This window comes from Fragaria vesca, linkage group LG1 (genome assembly GCF_000184155.1).
Source record: "Fragaria vesca subsp. vesca linkage group LG1, FraVesHawaii_1.0, whole genome shotgun sequence".
Taxonomy (NCBI): domain Eukaryota; kingdom Viridiplantae; phylum Streptophyta; class Magnoliopsida; order Rosales; family Rosaceae; genus Fragaria; species Fragaria vesca.
In genome coordinates this window covers 2,890,075-2,915,934 of record NC_020491.1, presented here as the reverse complement: position 1 = coordinate 2,915,934, position 25,860 = coordinate 2,890,075, and the positions used below count along the sequence as shown (strand labels likewise).

General features: G+C 38.9%; 2 protein-coding genes across 2 annotated transcripts; one reads left to right on the top strand and one right to left on the bottom strand.

Moving 5' to 3' along the window:
* The first annotated feature begins 4,300 nt into the window (after positions 1 to 4,300).
* On the top strand, positions 4,301 to 6,356 carry LOC101292637 (putative clathrin assembly protein At2g25430-like). The gene has a single exon (XM_004288739.1). It carries the CDS (start codon positions 4,301 to 4,303, stop codon positions 6,077 to 6,079), a length of 1,779 nt encoding a protein of 592 aa, XP_004288787.1. The 3' UTR covers positions 6,080 to 6,356.
* An 11,333-nt stretch (positions 6,357 to 17,689) lies between these two features.
* Positions 17,690 to 25,851, bottom strand: LOC101312082 (topless-related protein 4-like). The gene is made up of 24 exons (XM_004287239.1): positions 25,566 to 25,851; positions 25,338 to 25,451; positions 25,082 to 25,240; positions 24,798 to 24,975; positions 24,591 to 24,714; positions 23,720 to 23,835; positions 23,159 to 23,327; positions 22,922 to 23,031; positions 22,751 to 22,820; positions 22,566 to 22,639; positions 22,329 to 22,424; positions 22,162 to 22,257; positions 21,628 to 21,755; positions 21,279 to 21,513; positions 21,006 to 21,170; positions 20,832 to 20,924; positions 20,462 to 20,608; positions 20,279 to 20,389; positions 20,009 to 20,188; positions 19,537 to 19,665; positions 19,362 to 19,457; positions 18,742 to 18,930; positions 18,461 to 18,627; positions 17,690 to 18,339 (listed from the first exon to the last, which is right to left on the bottom strand). The coding sequence occupies exons 1-24, from the start codon at positions 25,781 to 25,783 to the stop codon at positions 18,141 to 18,143; spliced, it is 3,363 nt and encodes a 1,120-aa protein (XP_004287287.1). The 5' UTR covers positions 25,784 to 25,851; the 3' UTR covers positions 17,690 to 18,140.
* Between the last annotated feature and the right edge of the window lie 9 nt (positions 25,852 to 25,860).

The following is a 25,860-nucleotide window of genomic DNA, read 5'->3' as shown; positions in this document are numbered from 1 at the left end:
TGTGACTCGCTGAGTCGACTCGGCCGGAGAAGGGAGAGAAAGAGAGAGAGGCGAGAGATGTTTGTTTTTGAAGCTGAGAGAGGTGGCGATCGGAATTAGGCGCTTTTGGGGTTTCACGATTCGGATATTTGGTCTATATATATTTTTCGGAGTTGGATTTTCTATGAAAATGGATTTTTCGAAACAAATTAAACAAAATATTGGCTTTATTATTTTTGGCGGGCTAGATGGAGATGACACGCGTCTGCGCGGTCAGGCCTGTGTGTGCCTAGACGGGTAAAGGGCTCCACCGTATAAAAACATCAAACTAAAAATAAAATAAAATAAAAACTTAATCAGATTGGGCTTTTAGTGGGCACGGTGGAGATGTGTCATGTCTAGACGGTCTGGGGCTTTGTGAGGGCTCCATCATTTAAAAATATATGAATAAAAAATTAACAAAAAATATAAAAGAATTTAGGTTTTGAGTGTGGTTATTAGAATCTCTAAATTTTCTTATTATACCTTAAATTCTCTGTACATATTTTTTTTAACTTTTTAATATAAGCATTTGCTCACTAGATCTCATTTAAATTCCTAACATAACCTTAATTATTTATTGACATATATTTCAATCAATTAATTACCTCTTATTCACTCAATAGACCTCTCATTCTATATTTTTTCTTTTTTTCTTTTTTTTTAACATCCATTATCCTTACCTTCATTTTTTTATTATTTTTTTCATGCAAGAAAATATTCTATCATGAATTATTCTATATATCTTTTTAATTGTTTTTCTCTTTTGTACGTGATATTTTTCTCCATTTTTTTTCTTTTGAATAATTTGATCTCTATTTTGTACCTCATAATAAATTATTTTAAATAAATATATATTTTTCTAATCGATAGATATTATTTTATTTTATTGTCAAAAATATTTATGCACCTTGCAAGTATATGCGTTCAACATGTGTATATGATAATACAAAAATTTTATGTCACATGATCGATATTAATTTTTTTTTTTTTTTAACTCTTATAAACTATATATATTCTTTAATAAAAAGAAATTAGGAAAACAAGAATATATAAGGAAAATCATAAAGAATGGAATCAATTATCATTGAATTGGAAAGTCTAAAGAGAATAAATATAATATTTCATTTTGTATAATTATTGTCTTTAATAGTCATTATGTATGAGGATGTATATGTCAGTTAATAATTCATAATAGAGAGCAAATTTAGAGGTCCCAATAACTGCACTCTTGGGTTTTTAGTGCGCTAGGTGGAGGTGGAGAGGTGACGCGTCTAGACGATTGGGCCGTCGTGGGCCTAGACGAGCTGGAGGATGATCCATTACACACATAATTTTACATGTTTAGTAAAATATTAACTACAAAAAAACCACTCCTTCCGAAGATTCAATGTCCAATTAAACCCCCTGAAAACCCTAGGAAGAATAAGTAAAGCAGCACACTTCTTAATATTAATTACAATTGACAAACCTTCTAATAAATTTCCAGATGTTACTAGACATCGGAACTAGATTACTCGGTGAATCAACAGAGAAATCCGTCGGAACGGAAAATTCTTGAAAAATTTCTTGATCATGCACTGAATCAACAGAGTAATGCGTCGGAACAGATAGTTCTTGGGAAATTTCTCGATTAACCATTAAACCAACAGAAAAATGCGTTGGAATGGAAAGCTCTTAGGAAATTTCTCGATTATCCAATAAACCATCAGAGTGCATCGGAATGTGAGAAATGACTTGATTATCTACTTTTCTTTTTTTTTTTAGGAGAAAAATAAATTACTTGGTCATCCACTAAACCAATAGAGGAATGTGAGATGAATATTCCGTCCTGCAAAGGTGGATTAAACCACGGTGCTAGTTCAGGTGTGAAAGTATGGGAACAAACAGGGCAGCGGGGATTGATCATCAGCCACTCGTAAATGCAATGTCCATGAAAAACATGCAAGCAAGGTAATCGAATACCATCATCACGTTCGATCTCATAGTCGTCCGTACAAATAGCACATGTCCCACGTTTTGTAGCTTTAAAATAACCCTCCGTACGCCATTTAGCCTTAAGATAATGCATCTGCCTACCCCTATAAGTCACTCCTTCGCCACCATTAAAACAATGCATAATTTGAATCGAGTCGCGTCGTCGCACATCAACAAAAGCCTTGCTTTCTGATGGATTGGAACTTGAACAAGATCAATTATTGTTGCCACAAGTTTAGGCACTAGCACTTGTTTGTCTTCTGGAGGGAAATGGGTGTCGATGAAGTCTATCATCATACGCCCTGAAGGAGATTTGACAATACTAGCAGCATCCTGGTGATAGAACTCAGAAGGACGGACCGTAATGGCTTTTGTTGGGGATTCGGGGATCATCAAATACTCTTCAACTTGACCATGTGTCCAAGTTTCTGCAAAAGTGTGCATGGTTTCCTTGTAGAACATAAATCGAATCATAATTGCATCATCACTAGGTGGAATCATCTCGGGTCCTGAGATTTCAACCAAGCTGCACGGATGCAATTCTGCAGCAAATCCCACGCCTTGTACGATGGTGTGTGTTGCCCCTACCACAGACATAATTTCAGAATGTAGTGAATGGCAGGGACGTAGTGATAAGCTAACAAACTATGCAGTCAATTGAATAGTAGGGTCGTTATATATACTGAAGCAACTAGCACTCCGTATTGGACACGGATTTTCAATCTCTGCCTAAGAAAGTAATCACTAACAAGTTTAATTCCTTCTTAGACACGAATTCCGGTTTGCTATGGATTTCCTGGGAAACTTTTTTATCAAATTTATACACTTATACGCCACTTAAACACCACTTATACACCAATCAGATTAGCTACGCGAATTCTTCCTATGGTTTTTCTACTGCTCTTCAGTTTTTAACTAGAACTTTTTAGCAAATCAATATTGATTAACAGAACTCCAAAAGGTTCAGATTCTCTCAGTGAAACAAAGAGAACGCTACCTGATGAAGACGAGCTCGGCGACATGGTCGAGGCGGGACTCGCAGAAGCGGATGAAGTCGTTGAACGACAGGTAGTTCGGGACGGCGACGACGAAGAGGAGAGAGGAGTCAGCGGCGCCGTGGCTCGGCAGCAACGACGAGCTGCCTCTTCTTCTTCCGACCAGATGCGCGATTTCATGCCGCTCGCTGAACCTAGAGTTTGATTGCGCGGCGGCGGCGGCGGAGATGGTGGTGAACTCGGCGTCTTCGAGGCTGACGGGGTGGTTGGTGTCCACTGAGTGGACTCAGAGGAAGAACATTGTGACTCGCTGAGTCGACTCGGCCGAAGAAGGAAGAGAAAGAGAGAGAGGCGACGGTGTTTGTGTGAAGCTGAGAAAGGTGGCGATCGGAATTAGGCGCTTTGGGGTTTCACGATTCGGATATTTGGTCTATATATATTTTTCGGAGTTGGATTTTCTATGAAAATGAAATCCTATTTTTCGAAAAACAAAATATTGGCTTTATTATTTTTGGCCGGCTAGACGGAGATGACACGCGTCTGCGCGGTCAGGCCTGTGTGGGTCTTGACGGGTAAGGGGCTCCACCATTTAAAAACATCAAAATAAATAAAATGAAAAAACATTAATTACAAAAATTCCACTCCTCTAGAAGATTCAATGTCCGATTAAACCCCCCTGAAAACCCCAGGAAGACTAAGTAAAGCAGAACACTTATTAATATTAATTACAGACCTTCTAATAAATTTTCAGATGTTACTAGACAGTGGAACTAGATTACTCAGTATCAACAGAGAAATTCATCATAACGGAAAATTTTTAAAAAAATTACTTGATTATGTATTGAATCAAAGAAGTAATGTGTCGAATGGACCATTTAAAAATATTAAAAACAAAAGTATGCATGATGTGTATTTACACGACACAATATTAACTGTTTATAACGATTTATATGTTTGACCGTTATGTTTCTATATTATTTTTTTAATCTTAAAAATTTGTATATGTATCTGAAGATACGATGCTCTATATTTTTACTGAAATATTAATTATTAAACCCTCTGAAAACCCAAAGAATCAGTAAGCCAAAGACGCGCTTTATCTTCAGTCTCTGTTAAAGACTCTTCCTTTCGCTTAGCTCCAACGCCCCAAAATCACCGCCGCTCTCCGATCATACACACCTCATCTCCGCCGTCCGATCATCCTCCACCAACAAAATAAAACACAGTCCAATACTCCAATCCTGGTAAAAGGTCGATTCTTTTTTCTTTGAAATCTCGAATCATCTAGAATCTTCAGTTCTTCACACACAATGGCGCCCAGCACGATCCGCAAGGCGATCGGCGCCGTCAAGGACCAGACCAGCATTAGCCTGGCGAAGGTCGCCGGCACCTTCGCGCCGGACCTGGAAGTCCTGGTGGTCAAAGCCACCACGCACGACGATGACCCCGCTGACGAGAAGTACATCCGGGAGATCGTCAGCCTCACGTCACAGTCGCGTGGTTACATAACGGCGGCGGTGGCGACGGTGTCGAAGCGTCTGAGCAAGACGCGCGACTGGATTGTGGCGCTGAAGGGGCTGATGCTGGTGCACCGGGTCCTGATCGACGGCCACGCGCTTTTCGCGGAGGAGATCGTGCACGCGGCGAGGAGAGGGGTGAGGGTTTTGAACATGCAGGGGTTTCGTGACGAGGCGCACTCGAATTCGTGGGATCATGCTTTGTTTGTGAAGAGCTTTGGTATGTATTTGGATGAGAAAGTGGAATTTGAGGTGGGGGAGAGGAATTCAAGGGGTGTGGATAACAAATATGAAGACGGAGGGAGGCGGTTTACGGTTACTCCGGTAAAGGAGATGAAGCCGGAGAGAGTGCTGTTGAGGTTGAATGATTTGTTGAGAGTTCTTCACAGAGTTTTGGCCTGCAGGCCGGCCGGGATGGCGAAGAGCAGTAGATTAGTAATCATTGCGCTTTACGGGGTTGTGAAGGAGAGTTTTAGCTTGTACATTGAGATATGCGAGGCGCTGGGGGTGTTGTTGGACAGGTTTGGGGAGATGGAGTATGGGGAGTGTGTTAAGGCGTTTGATGTTTATGTTAATGCGGCGAAGATGATTGATGAGCTGTTGTTGTTTTATAACTGGTGTAAGGATGTGGGGATTGCGAGGACGTCTGAGTATCCGGAGGTGTTGAGGATAACTGATAAGCTGTTGGGGACACTTGAGGGTTACTTGAAGGAGAAGAAAAATGGGGGGAAGAGTAGTCCTGAGAGGGAGGAGAGGGTTTATGTTGAGGAGGAGGTGAAACAGGATATGAATGAGATCAAGGCTCTTCCTGCGCCAGAGAGTTTTACTCCTAGTCCTCCTCAGCCAGCACCTGTAGTGCAGCCTAAGCCTGCTGATAAGCCTCAGAGGGTGACTGATGAGTTGGTGAATTTGAGGGATGATGGAGTTACAGCTGATGAGCAAGGAAACAAGTTGGCTTTGGCATTGTTCTCTGGACCTCCGGCTACTAATCCAAATGGGTCCTGGGAAGCATTTGATTCAAATGGAGAGGCTGAAGTGACCTCGGCGTGGCAGACGCCGGCTGCTGAGAGCGGTAAAGCAGATTGGGAGTTGGCATTGGTTGAAACAGTTAGTAATCTGTCGAAGCAGAAGGCTGATTTGGCTGGTGGTTTTGATCCGTTGCTATTGAATGGAATGTATGATCAAGGGACTGTAAGGCAGCATGTGAGCGCCTCACAATTGAGCGGTGGGAGTGCAAGTAGTGTGGCAATGCCCTTGCCACCAGGCAAGAATTCTACGCCAGTGCTCGCCCTGCCTGCACCGGATGGGACAGTCCAAGCTGTGGGACAGCAAGATCCTTTTGCTGCCTCCCTTGCTGTACCACCTCCTTCATATGTTCAAATAGCTGACATGGAGAGGAAGCAACACTTGCTTACACAAGAACAGCTTCTTTGGCAGCAATATGGAAAAGATGGAATGCAAGGGCAAGTGAGTTTAGCCAAGCTTTCCGGCGGGTCTGGCTACTATGGTCCTCAACCAATGATGCCTTATGGGATGCCGCAGCCAGGAGGGTATTACTATGCACCCTATTAAAATTGGTACTGGATCTTCTTTATCACATATTGCAAATACCTTGCAATGCAGAGTAACGAATACGTAAGGCTTCATGCAGAGATACCTTGCTTTACTTCCTTTCTTTTGGGAAGATTTTTTATACTACCTAATCTTGTCGACCTTTGTCTTTCTTTCTGTACTATGGAGTGTATGCACAGTATATGGAATTTTTCATTCCAGCTTGATTACTTATGGAATGAAAACATTCCAGCTTGATTGCTATAAGCTTAAGCATTCAGGTGTCAAATAATTACAGAAATCTGAGCATTTTGGCGGAGAAAAATTTGTGGATGCCAGGAGGTACAAAAATTTGTCACCAACATTAAGTTCATACACCAGTTATGGATTTTCTACTGCTCTGCACGAGAAATTGAAATAACAGTCAGCATGGCAAAACCTTCATAAATCCTTGAAATGAAAGCAACTAGCACTACTGAATAGGAACCAACCAATGTACTAGCACTACTGAAGGAACCAATGCCAACTTAAGAAAAGTATGAGCTGATTTTAAAACCCAATAACAGACGCTTGTATAGAACTGCTGCATTCTAATTTGTGCAATGAAATTGGGACAACTATAACATGTCTTTCCTTTTACCAAAGAATTACATCCGATAAGTATACCAGAAAGGACACAGGTGCTTGTTTTGAAAATCTTGGGGTTTCAAACAAATGATGCTTTTGATGTATACTAACAAAGCGGACTGTGTAACCTACCAACATCACATTTGGGTAGTAAAAAAAGTTCAACAATCTGCAAGGTCTAGAAATTCAACTAATAAAGTATAATATTACACCAAGACATGATAAAAACATTAACTATGCAGCCAAAAATTCTCTCAACCAACTAAGAAATAAAATAATTTTAAACACATATGATATAGTTTTGAAGTAGAGAATCAGCTCACCGGGCATGATAAGTCCATTTTGAGATACAAGGACATTGAAATGAATCAAAAACAATATATGGCACACCTCAGCCTGAAGAAAAACACATACATGTATGTCATTCAAAATCTGAACACATGAGTTCAAGATGAACAATATATATAATGTAAAGTTGTAAACACTAAACAACAAACAAGAGAGAGAGAGAGAGAATACTCGTTGAACCTCGCCGGGCGAATACTTCTTCCCATTAAAACTGCCATAAAATTCATCTTTGATCCCCTCATCTCATTCATAAGCCTGATCATAACATTTTACTGATCTTCTATCACATCGTTTCTAATATGATTCGCGCTTATGCTTTATGAAACATGCTACGCAATCAAAACATGTCACCCTTTTAGGTTCTATCTTCTTTATTTAATAAATTTTTGATTGCTAAAAAAAAAAATCATGCTATGCAATCTAACTACAAACATCCGTGGAGGTACAAAAATTCGTCACCAACATATTTTCTATTGCTTTTGCACTAGAAATTGAAACGACAGTTAGCATGGCAAAACCTTCAAAAATCCTTGAAATGAAAAAATAAATATTCAAAAATAAATAAATAAAATACAGACTAGAGGTCGTCGCCAGCGACGACGCAACCGGGCAAGTACTCAACTCTGGTCTGTAGGGTTACGATGCAGGGAGAGAAGATAGCGGCACTCTTTTATGTTACTAACTTGTTAACTTAACTGTTAGTAAGACTTAGTTTGGTATTGATGTGTGCATAATCAACTATATAAAAAAAAACTCGGATGTCTAAATAGATAGCTATAAAAAAAAAAAAAAAACTCAATTTACTGTTTGGTAATCTTGTTTTCAATCCATGTTGTATATTTGAAAGATGTTGATCCCCTTGCTTCTCTCATGTTACAATCCTTGTCCCGCTGATCGAGTCCCCCTTGATCCTCGGTCTACAGAGACAAAATGTTGGACCAGTGCCAACAATTCATCACGGAAAAAAGGACTCACTAGGATGAGATCACTGACTAAAACTACTCTAATACTAATGAAAATGCTGATATTATAGAACATGATTGTCTTTTATGTATAGTTTCACTGGTTTTGGTTGTTCTATCATAGGGTTGTTGTTCTCCATTTCCAGTAGCTAGTTAATTTTTTACGCATGGTGCAATGACTATTGTTTTTTTAGTTTCTCTTTATGTTTCGTGTGTATGAGTTGAGTGTCGATAACCAGTGATTGTTTGTAGAACAAGAGGTGGAAATGGTACAAAGTTCAAACAACAGGAGGAACGAAAACTAGTCGATTATGATGCTCCTCTGGAAGACTCGAGTGCGGAGGTCCTTGCGGCAAAGGAGGAACATAATCCTTAGGTGGAGACGACCCTAAACCCTAAACCCTAAACACTATATTTATGAATTTAACAATGTTGCAGCCACATCAGGGTGATCTCCTCCAGATGACAAAGTTAACAATGTTGCAGCCACATCAGGGTGATCTCCTCCAGATGACAAAGTTAACAATGCCCGGGTATGTCGTAGGGCACGTTGTGTTCGGCCAAGTTCACAATTTAAAAAGGTCATGTCCGCATAGCTGCAGTATCAAAGATGTAGATGAAGGAAGCCAACAATTAGACGCATAAGTAGAGTGAAGAGAGGAATAGAGTTGGGTGAAACAATGATAGAATCGGATTGGACACTGATCATATATACAAGGACACCTTAGCTCATGAATATATGATTTCATAGCAATCCAAGTGAAGTTGCATACCTGCTGAAGTATGGAGACTGCCTTGAAAAATGATGTGTGGGCATCAGTCAACATTCTATAGCAAAAAGTACATAATAATGTAATAAATGATCGATAACACCTTTGGCTTGAAAGTATATATCCGTATGATGATTTTAATTGTCACTAAACTCATATTGCTTTAATCCTAAATGCAAATGCAAGAGCAATTTGATAAAGGGCTCATACAATGAAAAGGCTCAGAAGGAAGATGAAAAGACTCTGATGGGCTTCATTTTAATGTTGTTTAAGGCGAATGTGGGATTCTGCGTTTTGCAGCCAACAATTTCTACATTGAAAGAGACAGGAATGCTGCATATTCCAAATGAGTTAACCTACAACCAATATCACCAAAACTAACTTTTTTTTAATTCCATCTTCTCGCCATTTTGTGTCTTGAAAGAGACGTACAAGGTAAAGATGAAGGTCATCTACACTCCCAAAACAAACCACATTGAGACAGATAAGTTTTCTTTGAACAAGTGAGATAGACAACTAAAAACCATTGATTAGTTGAAGATTCTTTCAACTCGAAGGCGCCTCATACAATCTAATGCAAGAGCAATTTGATGAGGCATATAGCAGTTGAAATATGTTGGTTGCCTAGCTAGAAGCCTTTCATTCTTTTCCAACAATTCATCACGGAAGAAATGACTCACTGAGCTGAGATCACTAACTACTACTAATCTAATTCTCAAAACAAACCACAGTGAGACAGACAATTTTTCTTTGATCAAGTGAGATAGACAACTAAAAACCATTGATCAGTTAGAAGACTCTTTCAACTCGAAGGCGCTCATACAATCTAATGCAAGAGCAGTTTGATGAGGCATATAGCAGTTTGGATATGTTGGTTGCCTAGAAATCTTTCATTCTTTTCCAACAATTCATCACGGAAGAAATGACTCACTGAGCTGAAATTACTAACTAATACTAATCTAATTCTAATAAAAATGTTAATATAATATAAAATAACTATCTTTTCTGTATACAACTGTCTAGATAGTTACCTGTAATAAAACTTAATTTACTATTTGGTAATCTTCTTTTTGAAATTGATACGGTCACGTGTTTGGTAAAGTTTTGTATAAAAAAAACTTTAATTTTGTATGATGACGAAAATGGATCACTAACAATGTTGGATAGATTGAAGAAATTTCACTACTGATCGAATAAGATTGCTAGATGAAAACGATCCCGCTCATTAACTTTATCATAATATGGCTAATCCATGTTGTATTCGAAGTGCGCTTTTGAGGAAATATGCTCTGTTGGAATATCGTAGTTGTTCAAACAACATTTGATGTCCAAGATCTTAAGTTGCCTGAAAGAGATTGGCAGACACCCTTCATCAAAACATATGCACCTTTGATAAAAACTGGATGCACCTATATAACCAGCTACTTTTGAGATGAGGTTTACCTTTGCAAAATCACAGTCAGTTTCTCGATACAAAGTTGAACTAGAACCACGAAATAAATCAGCCACAATAACCAAAGCAGAACTGTCCAAGAAATGCACATGAGATAGAGACCATGTGTGGAGAGAGCTGAGACCACTCATCGCCCAAAATGTGTTTCTGCATGAAATGCTGTTAATGTGAGACTCCCCAATGAGTCACCCTCAAACTCAAACACACAGCGACTCAGCCAGGCAAATTGAAACCATCACTGAACCAAACATTTCTTTTTACGTTTTGGTCGAGTACAAGTTCCTCAATACCTCATCACAAGACATCAAATTTGACCCTCCCCAATTCATTTCCAGGGATGAGAAGTTAGTAGAGCTGTTTTCCATGGTGTAAATTAAAGATAACACAATTCAGGAAAGGGTTCAGTGTTTTGAGTATGAAAATTTCACAATCACTCATCGTTCCAACAGTTCGTACTTTACTGGAGCCCTTTTCCTCTCTAAAGCTATGGTTTTAATTTTGATGGTTTAGGGTAAACAAATATCATTGTATTTTGGAAGCAAGTAATGAAACGATCAAAGTAAGGGATCCAAGAGAGGACCTGACAACACAAATCAATTCTCCCTTTCTTCAGCTAGTCACCGCCTCTTCCGCTCCGAGTAGAGAATCATAGTTGATAGGGTACCAACATTATAGAAGAAATAGAAGGTAACAAGAGCTTCTTTTTTTTTAAATAGTCGGTTACGATTTTCATAAATTTGGGTAAAACGAAGGCCTGAAATAGTCATTACATACTCTATCGCTATCATCTACCGATAAACATAAACAAGTAGTTGTGAGGCATACCTCACCTAGTACATAGGATATACTACCCTTTAGTAATCGTACTCATAAAATACCTTAAGCCTAGTAACCTACAAGGTGCACCTACAGGAAATAGAACATATTCCTAAAACATAGAGGCACAAGAAACTAGTCTCAAAACTAGTTTAAAGATATTAAACTAGGTAACAAGAGCAATTAGCAAAACTAGTCTCAAGTACAGTAAACATGGGAATTCCAAATGGCACCTAGCTAGGCTACAGATGTTGTAGTTTTTTTTTTTTTTTTTTTTGGCGAGATACAAATGTTGTAGTTTAGTGGCTCAATTCGTCTGTGTTAATTTTGTATTAGATTAAAGATATTATTGTAATTGTTTTTAATAAATAAATAGCAAATAAAATTTTAAAAAATGAGAGACTTATGTTATTAGACAAAACAGTAGCGAATAAAAAAATCGTAAGTAGATGGAAATTACTTCTATGGTGTGTTAAGATGTGGGGAAATTTCCTAGAATTTAATTGAAAGTAAAGATTTCATAATTCCTAAAAGTCAATTCCTTTGTTTGTCATTATCAGGAGAATTTTAAATTTTGATGGAATTGAAAATGAAGGAATTCATTGATTAAATTTTTCACTTGAATTCCACCAAAAATATGTGTCATTTACAAATTCCTTTGCAGGATTCAATTTTTATTTTTCAAAATTTTTATTTTTTATATTTCTTTTAAACTTTCTTAATCAATCACACACTTCAAATCTCAAATATACATAACCAAACAACAGAAATTGCAATTAACGGAATTTCAATTGATAGATATCTAAATTCCATCATTTCAGAATTCGTGAAAAATTAAGAAAACTCTTATTTAAACCTAAATATGTGGCAAATTAAAAGGAAAAATATTTCCGAAAAGAAACACCTTGGGGTCAGAGAAATGTGAATATTCAACGGTCGAACTAGTTGAGTAGAGACTGCTGACTTCTGGTTCCCTTTCCGGTCCTTTACAAGTACTTTTGCTGATTCCGATGAAGCTTGGTAGATATTCAAGGTTCAAATCTTTCAAACTAAGAAACTTGATCTCTTCAACATGATGCTCCGATCCTTCCAAGCCAAAAATTGCTTCCAGTGACTTGCAACTCTTTATGTTCATTGAACGCAGAACTGCCAAATCTCCCACATAACCAGATTCAAGAGTCCAAACAGTCGTCAATGCAGGTAGATCCATTAAAAATACAACTTCTAGTTTCGGAAGCGACCCCGGCGGCAGGTCACCATGAAAAATCTCTTTCAGCATTTTTGCTCCGGTGATTCTCAGGTCCTTCAAGACAGGGAAGACGCTTCGTCGAGTATGTTCCACAAGTGTCATGTCAATCAGATATTCTAGAGAATCACAGTCTTCCAGTTGAAGTGACTCCAAGTTTGCACAACAGTTTACATCCAGCACATTGAGAGGATCTCTCAAATTCTTCATTTTTAACTCGAGAGTCTCAGTTTTCTTGAACAACAAACTGATTCCAGTAGCCGCAAGGGAGCTTGCATTAAGATCATGAACTCTCAAGTAGTTACCCTTACCCTCCAAGTAATCCAAGTTTTCATGATCCCCCCATCCAATGCTGATCTTAAATCTTTCAAGCTTATGAAACAGCTTACTGGTTCGCAGAATGTCAATTGGTGGTAAAACCACTTCTAAAGTAGTCAAATATGACAAGGAGAGTAACTCCGAAAGTAACCCAACTCCCCAGTCCTTAGAGTCGGCCCACCTTGTGAGGTGGTCGTAGTTTTCCAATTCTTTAACATACTCTGCATACAGATCTCCAAGGTCGTCGTCTTCCTCTGGTTCGCTGCTTTTCTCATCCTCCAGTTGAGACACCTGATCAGACGTTATTGAGGCAACGGCCAATCTGTTGAGTCTCTTCCACATGTCGACTTCTTCCGCATCCCCCAATTGAGAGATCCAATTGGTTGTTTCTGCTGAGCCCAGTTTGTCAACCACCCAATGTTGAAAGCTATCATACATGTACAATTCTTCTAGTCGAGATAAACTCGATATAACACCGGGTGAGATTTCTTTAAGCCTGCTACATCCCTTCAAATTCAAGAGTCTCAGATTGGATAAATTTTTGAATGATTCAGGCAACTGTTCGATGTCAGATCCACTTAAATCGAGTACCATGAGTGTCCGTAGCTCTCCAAGCACATCAAAAACGAGATCACAACTCAGTAGAATGAGGGTTTGAAGATTCTTTAAGAGTGGAAGGGATGGAAGAATTGAACCCATGATCATTAAAACCTTGAGATCTTCCATTCCATCGAAAATTGTGGCCGGCAGCTTTAGCCCATATTCTGCGGTCACCAACAGTAAAAGCTCAGTTGTACTACTCATATTAGTGGTCAATAAACAACAGTGAGTAGATTCCGTGATAACATTATTCTTGCGCTGCCAGTGCTTCAATTCCGCTCCTTGCCTCAACATGATTCTCCTTTTAAGCTGATGATCATTCTTCATTTGTGCCAACTCTTCAGAGGCTATATACATGGCTACATCACGCACCACATCATGCATTCTTACCCAGCCGTTCTCATCCGAGTCTAACAATAAGGAACGACATTTGAGTGTGTCAACCAATTCTTGTACGCAGTCCCTCCCTTCAGATATTGAATCAATGCCTTTAAAAAGATCAAGCCCAATCCCAAAGCTAACCAACATTTCAATCGGCAAATCTGTACTCTCTGGAAATAGGCAGCATAGCAGAAAACATGACTTGGCTTGCTCACTTGGTAGACATTCATAGCTGAACTCTATTTTCCCATATACTTGCTTTATCACTCCTGGCACGTTTTTAGGGCAAGCATTCCTTAGTTCTCTCAGTGCATTTCTCCATCTTGAGATGCTTTTACCTTGTAGTGCCCCTCCAACTGTAGATATTGCAACCGGTAAGCCATCACATTCATTAAGAACTTGTTCTGCTGTAGGAAGCAGCTCGAGATCGGATTCAATGGAACCTCCTGCCACCTTCTTAAACAAACTCCAGGCATCATGTTTTGGCAAACCACCAATGTGGAAATTCTTTTTGGTTTTCATCTCTGTGAAGATATCTTGGTTTCGTGACGATACCAGAAGTTTACAACATTTTTGATCACGAGAAATTGGAATCCCTATTTCCCACAAATCCAGTCGTGTCCAAACATTATCCAATATTACGAGTTTTCTTTTCGCACCTCCCGATAATCTTTCACGTAACTTAGCTGCCCTGTCATCATGTTCCTTCAGCTCCATACCCAAATCTTTTGCAAGTTTACTCTGAATTTTGAACAAGTCAGGTTCTTGAGTAAACTCTGCAACTGCAACATCATCAAACAGATCTACTTCACTTGCTTTTGCACCAATTTCCATCACCAAGGTTGTTTTCCCGATACCCCCCATACCATATATTACAATGGGGTTGGATTCATCATCTGTCAGTGCATCCATTACATCTCTGATGACAGAAATTCTTGATTCAAACTCAACGGGTCTTGCTATAGGAGTGGAATGTTTTAACAATCTGAAATTGCTCCGAGTCCCCATTTCACCAAACACATCTGGTAGTTGTGAAACCAACATTATCTTGCAGCTTTTATTGATATCAACATGAGAGATTCCAATTGCTTCTACATCAAGTATTCCACAGACATCAGCCAGTATCACAAGAATCCTCTTAGAATCTGATGCCAGTAATAGAGCTCGTAGCCTCTCTGCCCGTTCAACCAAACTCCCATTCTCCAATATCAGGCCTAGCATTTCTGCAACTTCACCTTGTACTCGTTTCAAGTCTGAATCCTGAGACACAACTGCCATTACAACCTCTTCAAAGAGATTTCTGTGCTTCATTCTTTTGATGAATTCTTTAGTTGTTATTGTATCTATATCTCTGCATGTCCCAGAAATGCCAATCATACTGATCTTGTCATCTTGCAGAGCCGTCAAGAGATCCTTTTTATAAGGCAACCTATATTCCAGACGCTCAGAGAGATTCAGTGGTGCAAGGGGATTAGTAGGGTTGGATGTTCCTAAGGAGGAGCTAGCCGCTTCATGGGGCTTAGCCGGTGCCTCTGTGGAATCCTCAAAGTATTGCATAGCTGGATAATCCATCTTCTGTGCATGAGCAGGACATGATATTGTCCAGAAATCTCCTTCTGTAAGGAGGACATCTACCTTTGGAGCCATCTTCGTTGCTTTCATACTCAAGGAATGACGAACCTTCAGATTTGGACACCACCCACTGGAGCTGCAGCATGTTGTTGCCTTGGCTACTCTTCCTTTTTCAAAACATTCCTCCTTTTCTTGTATGGTCCGGTTTACTCGGTCCAACCAGTTCTGAACGTCAGGAAGAATAGCCTCCAAGTTTCTGTTTGCTCCTTCCACTCGTAGTTGTACCGCATCTCTTTTGGCAATCAGAGTTGTAACCTTCTCGGTGAGATCTTGAACATTGCTCTTGTAGTAAATCAGATAACCAAACTGTCGCAGAACAGGTGCGACTGTGTACTCTGCTAATGTTCCAACAACTGAAATCATAATATCTGCCATTTGTCTACTCTTTTTTGTTTTTCGTTTTTTTTTGTTTTGTTCTTTGAATGATCAAAGAAAGAAAGAAAGAAAGAAATGAAGGACGTTAGGAAGTAAGGCGAGAGTTTCTTTTCTTGGCTGAAAGAGGAGCAGAGCTGACTGAAACCTAACTTAGAATATTATGAAACAACAGCTTCAAGGAATAATTGAGCGGATGAAATCCAAATCCAGGAGTTAAAGACGAAAGAAACGAACCAGCAAACCCCAAGGAAAGAAATGAAGGAGTTGTTCTATTTTTTTTTTTCCGAGTGTACCACAATTCAAGAACAATTGAATAGATGAAAAAAGAAAAAAGAAAAAAGCAACGGATTCAGGACAAGAAAATAAAGGATTAAAGAGATGTACTATTTTTTTTTTCTGGATGAATAAGCAAATAGCAAATTAGCAATTGTCACAATGAAAGGAAATAATTAAACAGAAGAGATTTATTTATTTTTTGGTGTTTTTTTTTCTTGATGATCACAGTATGAAGAACAAACAAGAGTATATGAATATCAATAGACAAGATCACAAGAAGCAAAAGGAAAGAGGGAGGGAAAGCCAAAGTAAGGTGGGTTCAATTGTAATTTGCAAGGTGTGCCTTACTCAAGCTGTTGAGGTTTGTTGATTGGAGAAGTGCAGACAAATGCGACATGAGTTCTTGTGAGTGCAGAGAAGGAGATGAGCTTAATCTGTTTAGTGTTGTTTTTGAATCTGAATCGTTCTTTCCGATTAGCATCACCTAATCCTCCCAAGTCAGAACAGTCTGAATTAAAAAAAAAAAAAAAAAAAAAGAAGTCTTAGCTAGTTAAAATAAATAAAATAAAAATAAAACCAGACAAGTAATCAAATAAAAAACTGACAAGTGATTCATTTTTATATATTGTTACCTTGAGCATCCCAATTACGACCATAACCACATTGATCGAAGAGGGTGACAGAGATGTAAAAGCTTATATATCTCAGCTAGTCTTCCCCGGCAAATCAGGATTTTGTTGTTGGCCTTGTGATAATGTGATTGATAACCGTTCTCCAAAGGCCAACAATGCGCTCATGGCATTAGTTAATTGACGTTGCACATTGGATTGCTAAGCAGATATGGATCTGCTTCATTCAAGAAAACAAGCAAAGTTTTTTGGATAAAGGACGAGCAAAGTTGACTGAAACCAAAACTTAGAAAATTAAGAAACAATAGCTCATTCTACATTCGGAATATGAGGAGAGAGAAGCTACATAAACTGCCTTAATATGGCAAAACAAATTACACACAGAGAAATAGAACAAGGAATCCAAACCGATTAAGCACTGCAGTACCTAAATGTTTTATCTTGCTTCAATTAATGGTCATTCTAAGTTCTATCATGGTTATGCGATTGAAAACGCAAAAACGGTAAATGAAGAAGGAACGAGAGAGAATTCTAGATATACTTGCACCATCAATGTAGGTCTAGTTTGGTATTACGTTTTTGAGTCATAATCAGCTTTTTTCTACCATTTTCAACTTTTAACATGTTTAGTAAGTATCTTAAATTCATGTTGTTTTAACAATTGCGGTATTACAAGCAAAAATAAAAAGCAGCATAATTCAGAACAACAAGTTCACCAAGATTCAAAAACCAAATAATCAAGGAGCCCAACGTCCACTTATGTTGTCTATCATTTGTTTCAATTTCTATTACTGTGGAGTGTGAACAACGTAAGGAAGGAACACATTCCAGCTTGATTGCTACAAGTTTAAACTTTAAACGATCAATATAATTGTAGATATCTAAGCATTTTGGCGGAGATCAATATAATTGTCGTCAAGTGTTTCTCATTGCAATCCACATTTTGAATTTGGGGTAAATGATGTGGTGTGTTATAACCTTGCTGTCTTGCTGTGTAAACATGTGAAACAGCATTTGCTTTCTCGCACAAAAGGAAAAAAAATCACCCCACGTAGAAGTGGAAAAAATCTCCCATGAAGACAGAAATCCAGCCACCGTAATAAAATCTCTCTTAAACTTGGGTGGCCGCCATACGTTAGGCTTAGCATGCACAAATAAGGCTTGTCAAAACAGGACATTTGATGCAATGAACCAATTTCTTATTAAAAACAGGACATTACAATCTTATATAAATTTCAATAAACATGTCTGATTTTAATTCCCAATCAAGAAACTAAAATCTGGATAAACTTCTAACGAATGATTTAGACAAAAAGAAAAATATTGAACAGTCACCGCAAATCAAAGATACTAAAATCTTTTGCTGAACATTGTCTGATTTCGACGACATTGCATTGTCTTCAAAACTTAAAACTATGAACTCATACTTCTCCAATTATCCTAAATGAGGGAAATTGCCTCACACAACCTACTCTCCGATGCCACTATAACCAATTCTATTGGGTTAATTCAAGTATCCTAAAACTATAGATTCCTATATCCGCAGCTTCCCATAAAACAAAAGAATAAAAACGTTGAGACCAGGAAATGGCACACGGATGGATAAATACACTCAGAAGTCTGTTGGTGAAGGGATGCACATGAAATTGTCACCTTTGAGGTTGATCCGAACCTGCTGCTCCAGAAGTGGTGCTAGGCCCAGCACCATTTTCAGTTGGAGGGGAGGTGCCCCATTTTCCTTCTGATTCTAATGGCTCAAGCACATGCACACCACCATCTGTAAGACCTAGTGCAAACTGATTGGGATCTGATGGGTGTGCCGCGACAACAAGAGGATACACTCTTAAGCTGTTACAATTTTGTTGTTAGATATGTCATTCACACCACATAAAGGCCACAATTATCTTATCAGAAAAGGAAGTTTGGCAAAAGATATCAACAATGCCATATACAGACAAGAAGGCATTACCTTGGATTCGGAGGTAAATACGCAGCCGGTAATATTCGGCATCTCAATCTAAGGTTTGTAGCAGTGAGAACCCCCACACTTCCATCTTCGAAGCTAACATAAATTGACTGGCTATCACAGGAATAAGCAGCATGTGTGATTGGACCACTAGCTTCTCGAGGGACCCACTATATAAGAAACATCATTCCGTTAACATCAGTAACAGTAATCAAAGCATTAAACAACATGCCAAAAGAATATTTGCGGAGGGGGGGGGGGAGTTGAAAAGATTGACATTCAACCTGCTTGAGGCATTCTAATTTTGGTGCTTCGTAAATGGCTATCTGTGTTTCATGAACTGCGAGCAAGTGTATCTGATCCAAGTGGAACTGAACCCGAGTATCAGCAAGAGGGGCAGCAGCTCGCCCATTTGGAATCTGAAGGAATTTACTAGCTTGCCTTTCCCATCCATCTGTGTTCCAGACACACAACTGCAGAGAACAGAAATGAAGGCGTTGATGACTTCCAAAAGCTAGTGAAGTTAATCATGCTTTCCTTGCTTAAGCAAGGAGATAGTAACCTCAGCGAAGAATGAGAAGCAAGAGACAATAACAACAGACTTTGGCTGAGATATGGGACAAAGGCCGGATAGCCACATACCCACATCCAGGCGAGATGCATTTTGAAAAGGAAAAAAAAGGATTCCAGGCTGTTAAGGTTATACTAATGAAATGGTTTTAATGGTAGGTGTGAAATGCCACATAATTAGTTTGAATTTTGCAATGACGTAGACCTATAAACTATTTTGGAACTATCTCTAATCCTTTTGGTGTGGCTTATTGTGATTAAAGCTAATGATGTCACGTAGCAGTAACAGACTGAAATGCACAAACATACACAACCAAACAGTCTACATTCATACCTGAGAATCCGCTCCCGAGGATACAAGCACATTAAGAACATGTGAGAAGGCAAGGCCCGTTATTCTTTTCTGATGACCTTTTAGCTTAGTTTTAACCTGTACAAAGAGAGCACAATAATTCCATATTGTGGCTATCATAACCAAGTAACAAATCTTCAGTTCGGTTAATAAATACCTCATCAACCCGAACATTGTAAATTTGGATGGAAGAGTCTTCCATGCCTATGGCGATGATATTATTGTCTTGGGGATGAAATGCCAGATATGTGGCAGCTGGTGGTGGAGGCATGAATGTTGTCATCGTCTGCAAATCAGATAACGTAACAGCATTAAAACAAGACATACATTATATTGTCATTGTCAATTACAATAGAGGAAAGTCAGGAAACATAACAGAAGATCATAAAAGCAAATATGATGGTTTGGGAATCCTAAGCAGGCGAGCTACATCCAACTACAAGCGGATTGAGTATTCACAAGTTCAAGTGATTCTGTTACCAACCCCCCCCCCCCAGGAGGGGAGAGGTCAGATTTCTCTTAGCATGCACAGAATCATACATGATGCACTTCAGTATATTATCATAACCCACCAACCGGCACAGCACACTTGACATGACGAATGAGAAATAATTGGGAAACCACCATACCTTAAAAGTCATCATATTGAACAGGGATATTTTCCCCCCTGAAGCTGACATAACGTAAGAGTCGTTCTTTGAAAGGGCAAAGCATGGAACAGCATCTTCAGGGTTTGTATCACTTATATCATTAGTCATCAGTATACCACTTGCAGGTTGCCAGAGTTGTGGTACAATACTAGCTGTGGCCTACAAGAAACAAAACTCTTTGTGAATCACAAGCTTCAAGGGCACGCACAAAATATTAAATGCAACCGGCTAATACACAATATTATATACCTTCCCTATCGCAGTTCGGTCATTTCGTTGCCATTTCCAAAGCTTGTGTACAGCATTAGATGATAATGCCAATATGGCGAGTCCTGAATTTGTGTAAATTAACCTAGAAACCTGCAATAACAATTATGTCAGGTTACACAATAAGTAATTTGAACAACTTATGACAAAAAAGAGAATCAATACCCTCATTGCAGTTAAATTATCAGGAAGCCTCAGAGACCGGCATTGTGATGCTTCATTGATTTCAGTCAGTTTCCAGATCCTGGATTTCTCTACCGACTCATCAACAATTCTAGGTTTCACATCAGCCAAACTTCGACTGTCATTGTTCTACACAAATACCCAAAAGAAAATAAATCATTGAGCATAATAACACTTCTTTCTACCATTAAAACAAAAATAAAAATTTGCTTCAAAAGCAGTTCATCTGGCTATAATACACATATTATGACCAGGTTCAAATACCAAGATTATCTACTTTCTCCATTAGTATTGGTTTATATGGATTTCTACTAATATTTGAGTCACCCATCAGAGATAATCATACACTCACCAGTCCAACCATGGCCGGCACTGGAGCTGCTCGATCTCCAGTGCTTGTTCCAACAGTGATGTTAGGCGACCCAAATGTTCCTATTGCTGGGGCCTGCACATTAATGCAGATACACATTGTGAACACTACCAAAGTAGCTAAAGAATCTGAATATATGCCCAAAAGAAAATTTACCTTCACGACAGCCACAGAGGCAGCTCTGGAAGCATCATATGTACGACTCTCCACTGTTCTTAGCAACCTCATTCCATCTGAATTTGCTAGAATTTTAATACCGTTGTCATTTGTTGAGACAGCTAACAAAATTCCTTCTTTGTTAAATCTAATAGAAGGAGAAGCCTGCAGAAATTTAAGACCAAGATTAGTGTTATGTGTTATGTGTTATGTAATGATTGCAGAAGAATGACTTTATTGAAAACGTAAATATATGTGTTATGTAATGCCTACCGGCAGTCCACCATCTGCATCTGTGCTAATCAAAAGGTTAACATTGTCCATGTCCCAGAATTTAACCATGAATTCATCACCAGTAGCCAGGAATCGATTCTTGGTGGTATCAAACTGCACCACCCCAATAGTCCGCTTCCCAAGACCATTGTAGGTACGCTTTACGGCTCCTTCACTTTCATTCCATTCCACCAAGTATGAATCACCTTCTTTATTTGTCCCACATGAGAACAGCCTGTGTTCAGAGATTATAGATAAGAGTCTGTCAGAGTTTTATGCATAAGAAAACTAAACATCACATCACTAACAAGGGAGAAGACTCTGTAAAGCATTCAGAAATTATGCCTACCTAGTTCCATCAGCACTGTATGCCATAGTGGTAGACGAATGTCCTGGTGCATCATAGTCAACTCTTGAGCCCATATTATCATACAGCCATGCCTTTATTTTTCCATCAGTTGCTGTCGAGAAAATAAACTGGAAACAGAAATAAGGTAGGATATTAGAACTTGGACACAAAACTATCAATGCAATCTATTAAACATGGAACTTAAGTTATATTATATGAATAACTAAAACAACATGGGCCTTATTGTGTTAGAATCCCCCATTTCCAATTGTTTGATCTATTATAATAATAATTTGTTTTTTGTCCCCATCTAGTAAAAGTAAATACTAACAAGGGTCAATCACATATCTACACAAAAGGTTTATATTTATCTACTCATATCCCGAGTCCATATGCCTTGAGTAGCTCTCTACCATCTGTGCGACCCAAGGACTGGAAACTAGTGTGCACACATATACAGAGATGGACCCAAAAAAAAGTAGCAAGTTCATCATCCTACAATATTAACAAGATGATAAATGACATGAACATTACCTGAATACTCTCCTTGTGATGCGGGCAAACAGAGTATACAGGGGCTTCATGGCCCTCAAATGTATGCTGCTTAGCCCCAGTTACAGCATCCCAAACCTGTAAAATATTGAATATACGTATAACTGCCATTGAACCTGCAGGAAAACTAAAGTAACAAAGTCACATACCTTAATAACCCTATCCTCGCCACAAGTCACAACACAGAGCTGTTTGTTTGGATATGAGAAGGCAAGATCATTAACACTCCCAGCATGTGCCTCAATCTGAAAACAAGAAACGCCCTTTCATAAGTCGATCTTTACCCATATAAATTAAGATATCTGGAAAAAGACATGGAAATAAAACTATCAACAAAAAAAAAATTATGAGATAACCAAATTCAAAGGATTGTTTGATGGACAAACCTCTAGGTGATTTCTTAAATCATCACCACCATGATAGGAGTATATGTGAACTAAATGCTTAGAGTATGCAACACCTGTAGCATAAACCTGAGTTAACATTTTTAAATTCTTGAAAAATTTAATCAGTAGGGTCACCTTCACAAAATGAGAATAAAGCAGTACATAAACAACACACCAACACTTACCAAAAAGAGTTCCATCAGGACTCCACACCACACGGTTAATCGATGCTGTATAGTCATTGGACAAAGTCGCCTATCGAACAATAAGAAGGCACATGTTCACTCACAAGAATTACTCCCAAAAGCATACACATGATACTCAATTTCATTTAAATGCAGAAAAGAAAATCAAACCTGCAGAGCCGCTGAACATTGCGCAAGGTCCCAGGCTTTGAAGATCCTAATAGCAATTCTTTCATGGCTTGGTAACTCATATATCATGGCATCACCGATATTTGTTCCAACTGAAAGAATGGAATCATTTGTCAATAAACGGAAAGCTAAAATTGAACTTTGAAAGAAAAAAATCAAAAAGAATAATTTGCTCCGAGTTAGATTGGAGATCACCTCTCTCCCTGAATAGTTGCTTACCAAGTAGTAGAATCTGTTGCACTGGGTGGAAATCCATACTCTTCACAGCTGAACCTGGACTTATTGTCATTACTACATTCCTGGGCAAGTCATCAGTAGAGTATGAACTCTGACCATGGCTCTGGTTAGCATAAACACCCGGCAGAATAGTTACTGGCAGATTGTTTGCCTGTTGCAACAAATAAAGTTAATAGAAGACCAATCAAGATACATTCTTTGACATCAACTTGCCAATCACAGAACATCTAATGCAGAACTAGTGTGAATTGTACGCTATTAATCCAAAATGTTACTGAGACATTCTAAGTTCCTAATTGAAAAACTGAAAGAGGCTGCTCTCAGCCAAAATTTTAACCATCTCTAATCACCAGGTCATGTTTCAGCGCATTACATAAATATACTATACAGCTACCAATGGTTTAGGAATTTACACAGAAAACAAAGAATTTTGTGATGAATGAATATTGTCCAGAGAATGTACAACAAGATGAAAACTTCAAATTTAGTAATCACTTCCACCAGGTAAATCAGAATATGATAATTAGCAGTTAAGCTTTATACCTCATCTGATACTCCAAAAGGTCTTGATCTCTTCAGCACATGTTCAGAATCTGCTGTTTGATAGTCCATAGCTGGGTTATTGGTAGGAGGAGTTCTAGGGCGCTTTAAAAGGGCTCCTATCATTTTAAACGTAATTTGTAATGAAAAGATATTAAAATCACTTGGAATATCAAATATATATATATATATATATATACAGGGCTTCTCTGCTACGGACGTGCGCCTCCACCCCAGCGAACTCCAGCAGCTTCCCCGACCACTTTCCATCCCCGGCGAGTCCGTTCTTTTCCAGTTTTCCGGCGAGATCACCCAAAACTTCAAATAAAGTCGATCTCACCGGAAAACTAGAATTCAGCAGACTCGCCGAGGATGGACAGTGGTCAGGGAAGCTGCTGGAGTCCGCTGGCGTGGAGGCGCGCCCTCGCGCGGCGCCGTACGGTGTCGAACGGACGGAAATCCGCACCGTAAAACGGTGCGGACGTCCGCACCTGAGAATGCCTCTATATATATATATATATTTGATATTCCAAAAACAATACCAGAAACAGAACTGGTCATCAATATTTCAAACAAAGACACAATGCACCCAAATAACCATGCAGAGTAATCAAATTTCCATGCTCTCATGCCAAGTGAACAGCAAACAAGTACGTCAAATGTGTAGATGATACGAGGTTCTATTAGGTAGGGAAAAGAAGATCAGTGATGAAACCCAAGAAGAAGGACAAAGAAAATATATATTCTGATGCTTTTTTTTTTTTGACATGTGCAGAACATCATGTAAAATTTAGAACACGCCAACAATGGACAAGGTTTCATATAGCTAGTCACGAATACAGCTCTAGAGACGGCCACAGTAATACCACAGTACCTGGATTGCTAGCTGCAGCCAAACCAATAGGCCCGGCGGAAGCAGAGGGATGAGGCACAGGTGATGGGTTGGCCATCCATCCAGCAAGAGATGTTGGAAGCGCAGCAGGTGTGGGCTGAAAAGGCTACATGCATATACATTCAGAGTTAAACTTCCACTTGTAGATCACTTACTACCAGAGGAAATGTATGTTGTTGTTCAACTTACCCCATGAGGACCAAGTGGTGCGAAAGCCCCTGTCTTTGGGACTGCCCCCATCAAATGATTAGTAACTGGAGATGGAGCTCTGGCACCATTCGGTTGTCCACAGCTATGGTCTACAAACAGGGTCTTTATGTCAGGATTAGGCCTTGGATTCTTACAAAGCTGGTGCTGCCAGTTTAAGCTGCAAATGTAATGTCACAAAAGTTGAGAAATCAGGCCTTGTAATTTTAAAGCAAAGGAAAAATGTATCAAGTCTCAGAGCTCTGAGGAATGAGCTTCTCAAGTACCTCTGATTGATAAGAGTCCGCAATCTCGAGTTCTTCAGGGTAGGAAACTGAAGTTTGTCGCGAAACAATGGGTTAGCCTCTATCAACTTCTTCAGCTCAGCAAGCATTATACCCCTTGCAGACTTTGTATCCCCATACTTAGATAACTGTTCATTATCCCTGAAAAACCAATGCACGACCGAAAACAACAAATCGTCATACACAAAACACAGGGCAGCAAAACAGACAATACTACAAGACAATACCTCCTCCTCACCTAAAGTTATCCAGAGTCAGTAGCTGCGTGATTTCCTTAAAAAGCTCTTCATTGAATGCCGCAAACACCTTCAAGTCCTTCACTAAAATATCCACAGCTTTTGCTCGGTCCCTCCTACAATAATCCAAAACTTTAATCAAACACAAAAACACATCCAAATAACTTTGAAACTCGAGTAAAGCTAATCGAAAACAATACACAATTTCACACGAAAACTTAACCACCTACTTGTCCAAAGCTTCAAGATACTTCTGCTTGCGTATCTCGAAAAAGATCTTCATCGAGTATCGATTATCATCCACCTTGGTGAAGCCAGACAAATACTTCTCCACCTCCTCCCACTCTCCAGTCGTCACCATGTCCTCAAAATACCTCATATTAAAGAAAAACCCTGACTCTTGCTCCAACCTCCATAACACAATCACAGTAAAAAAAATATATATCATAATCAAAATTCACATAATTCACACCACAACAATAGTAAAAAAAAAAAATTAACCATGGAAAATTCACATACTTATGA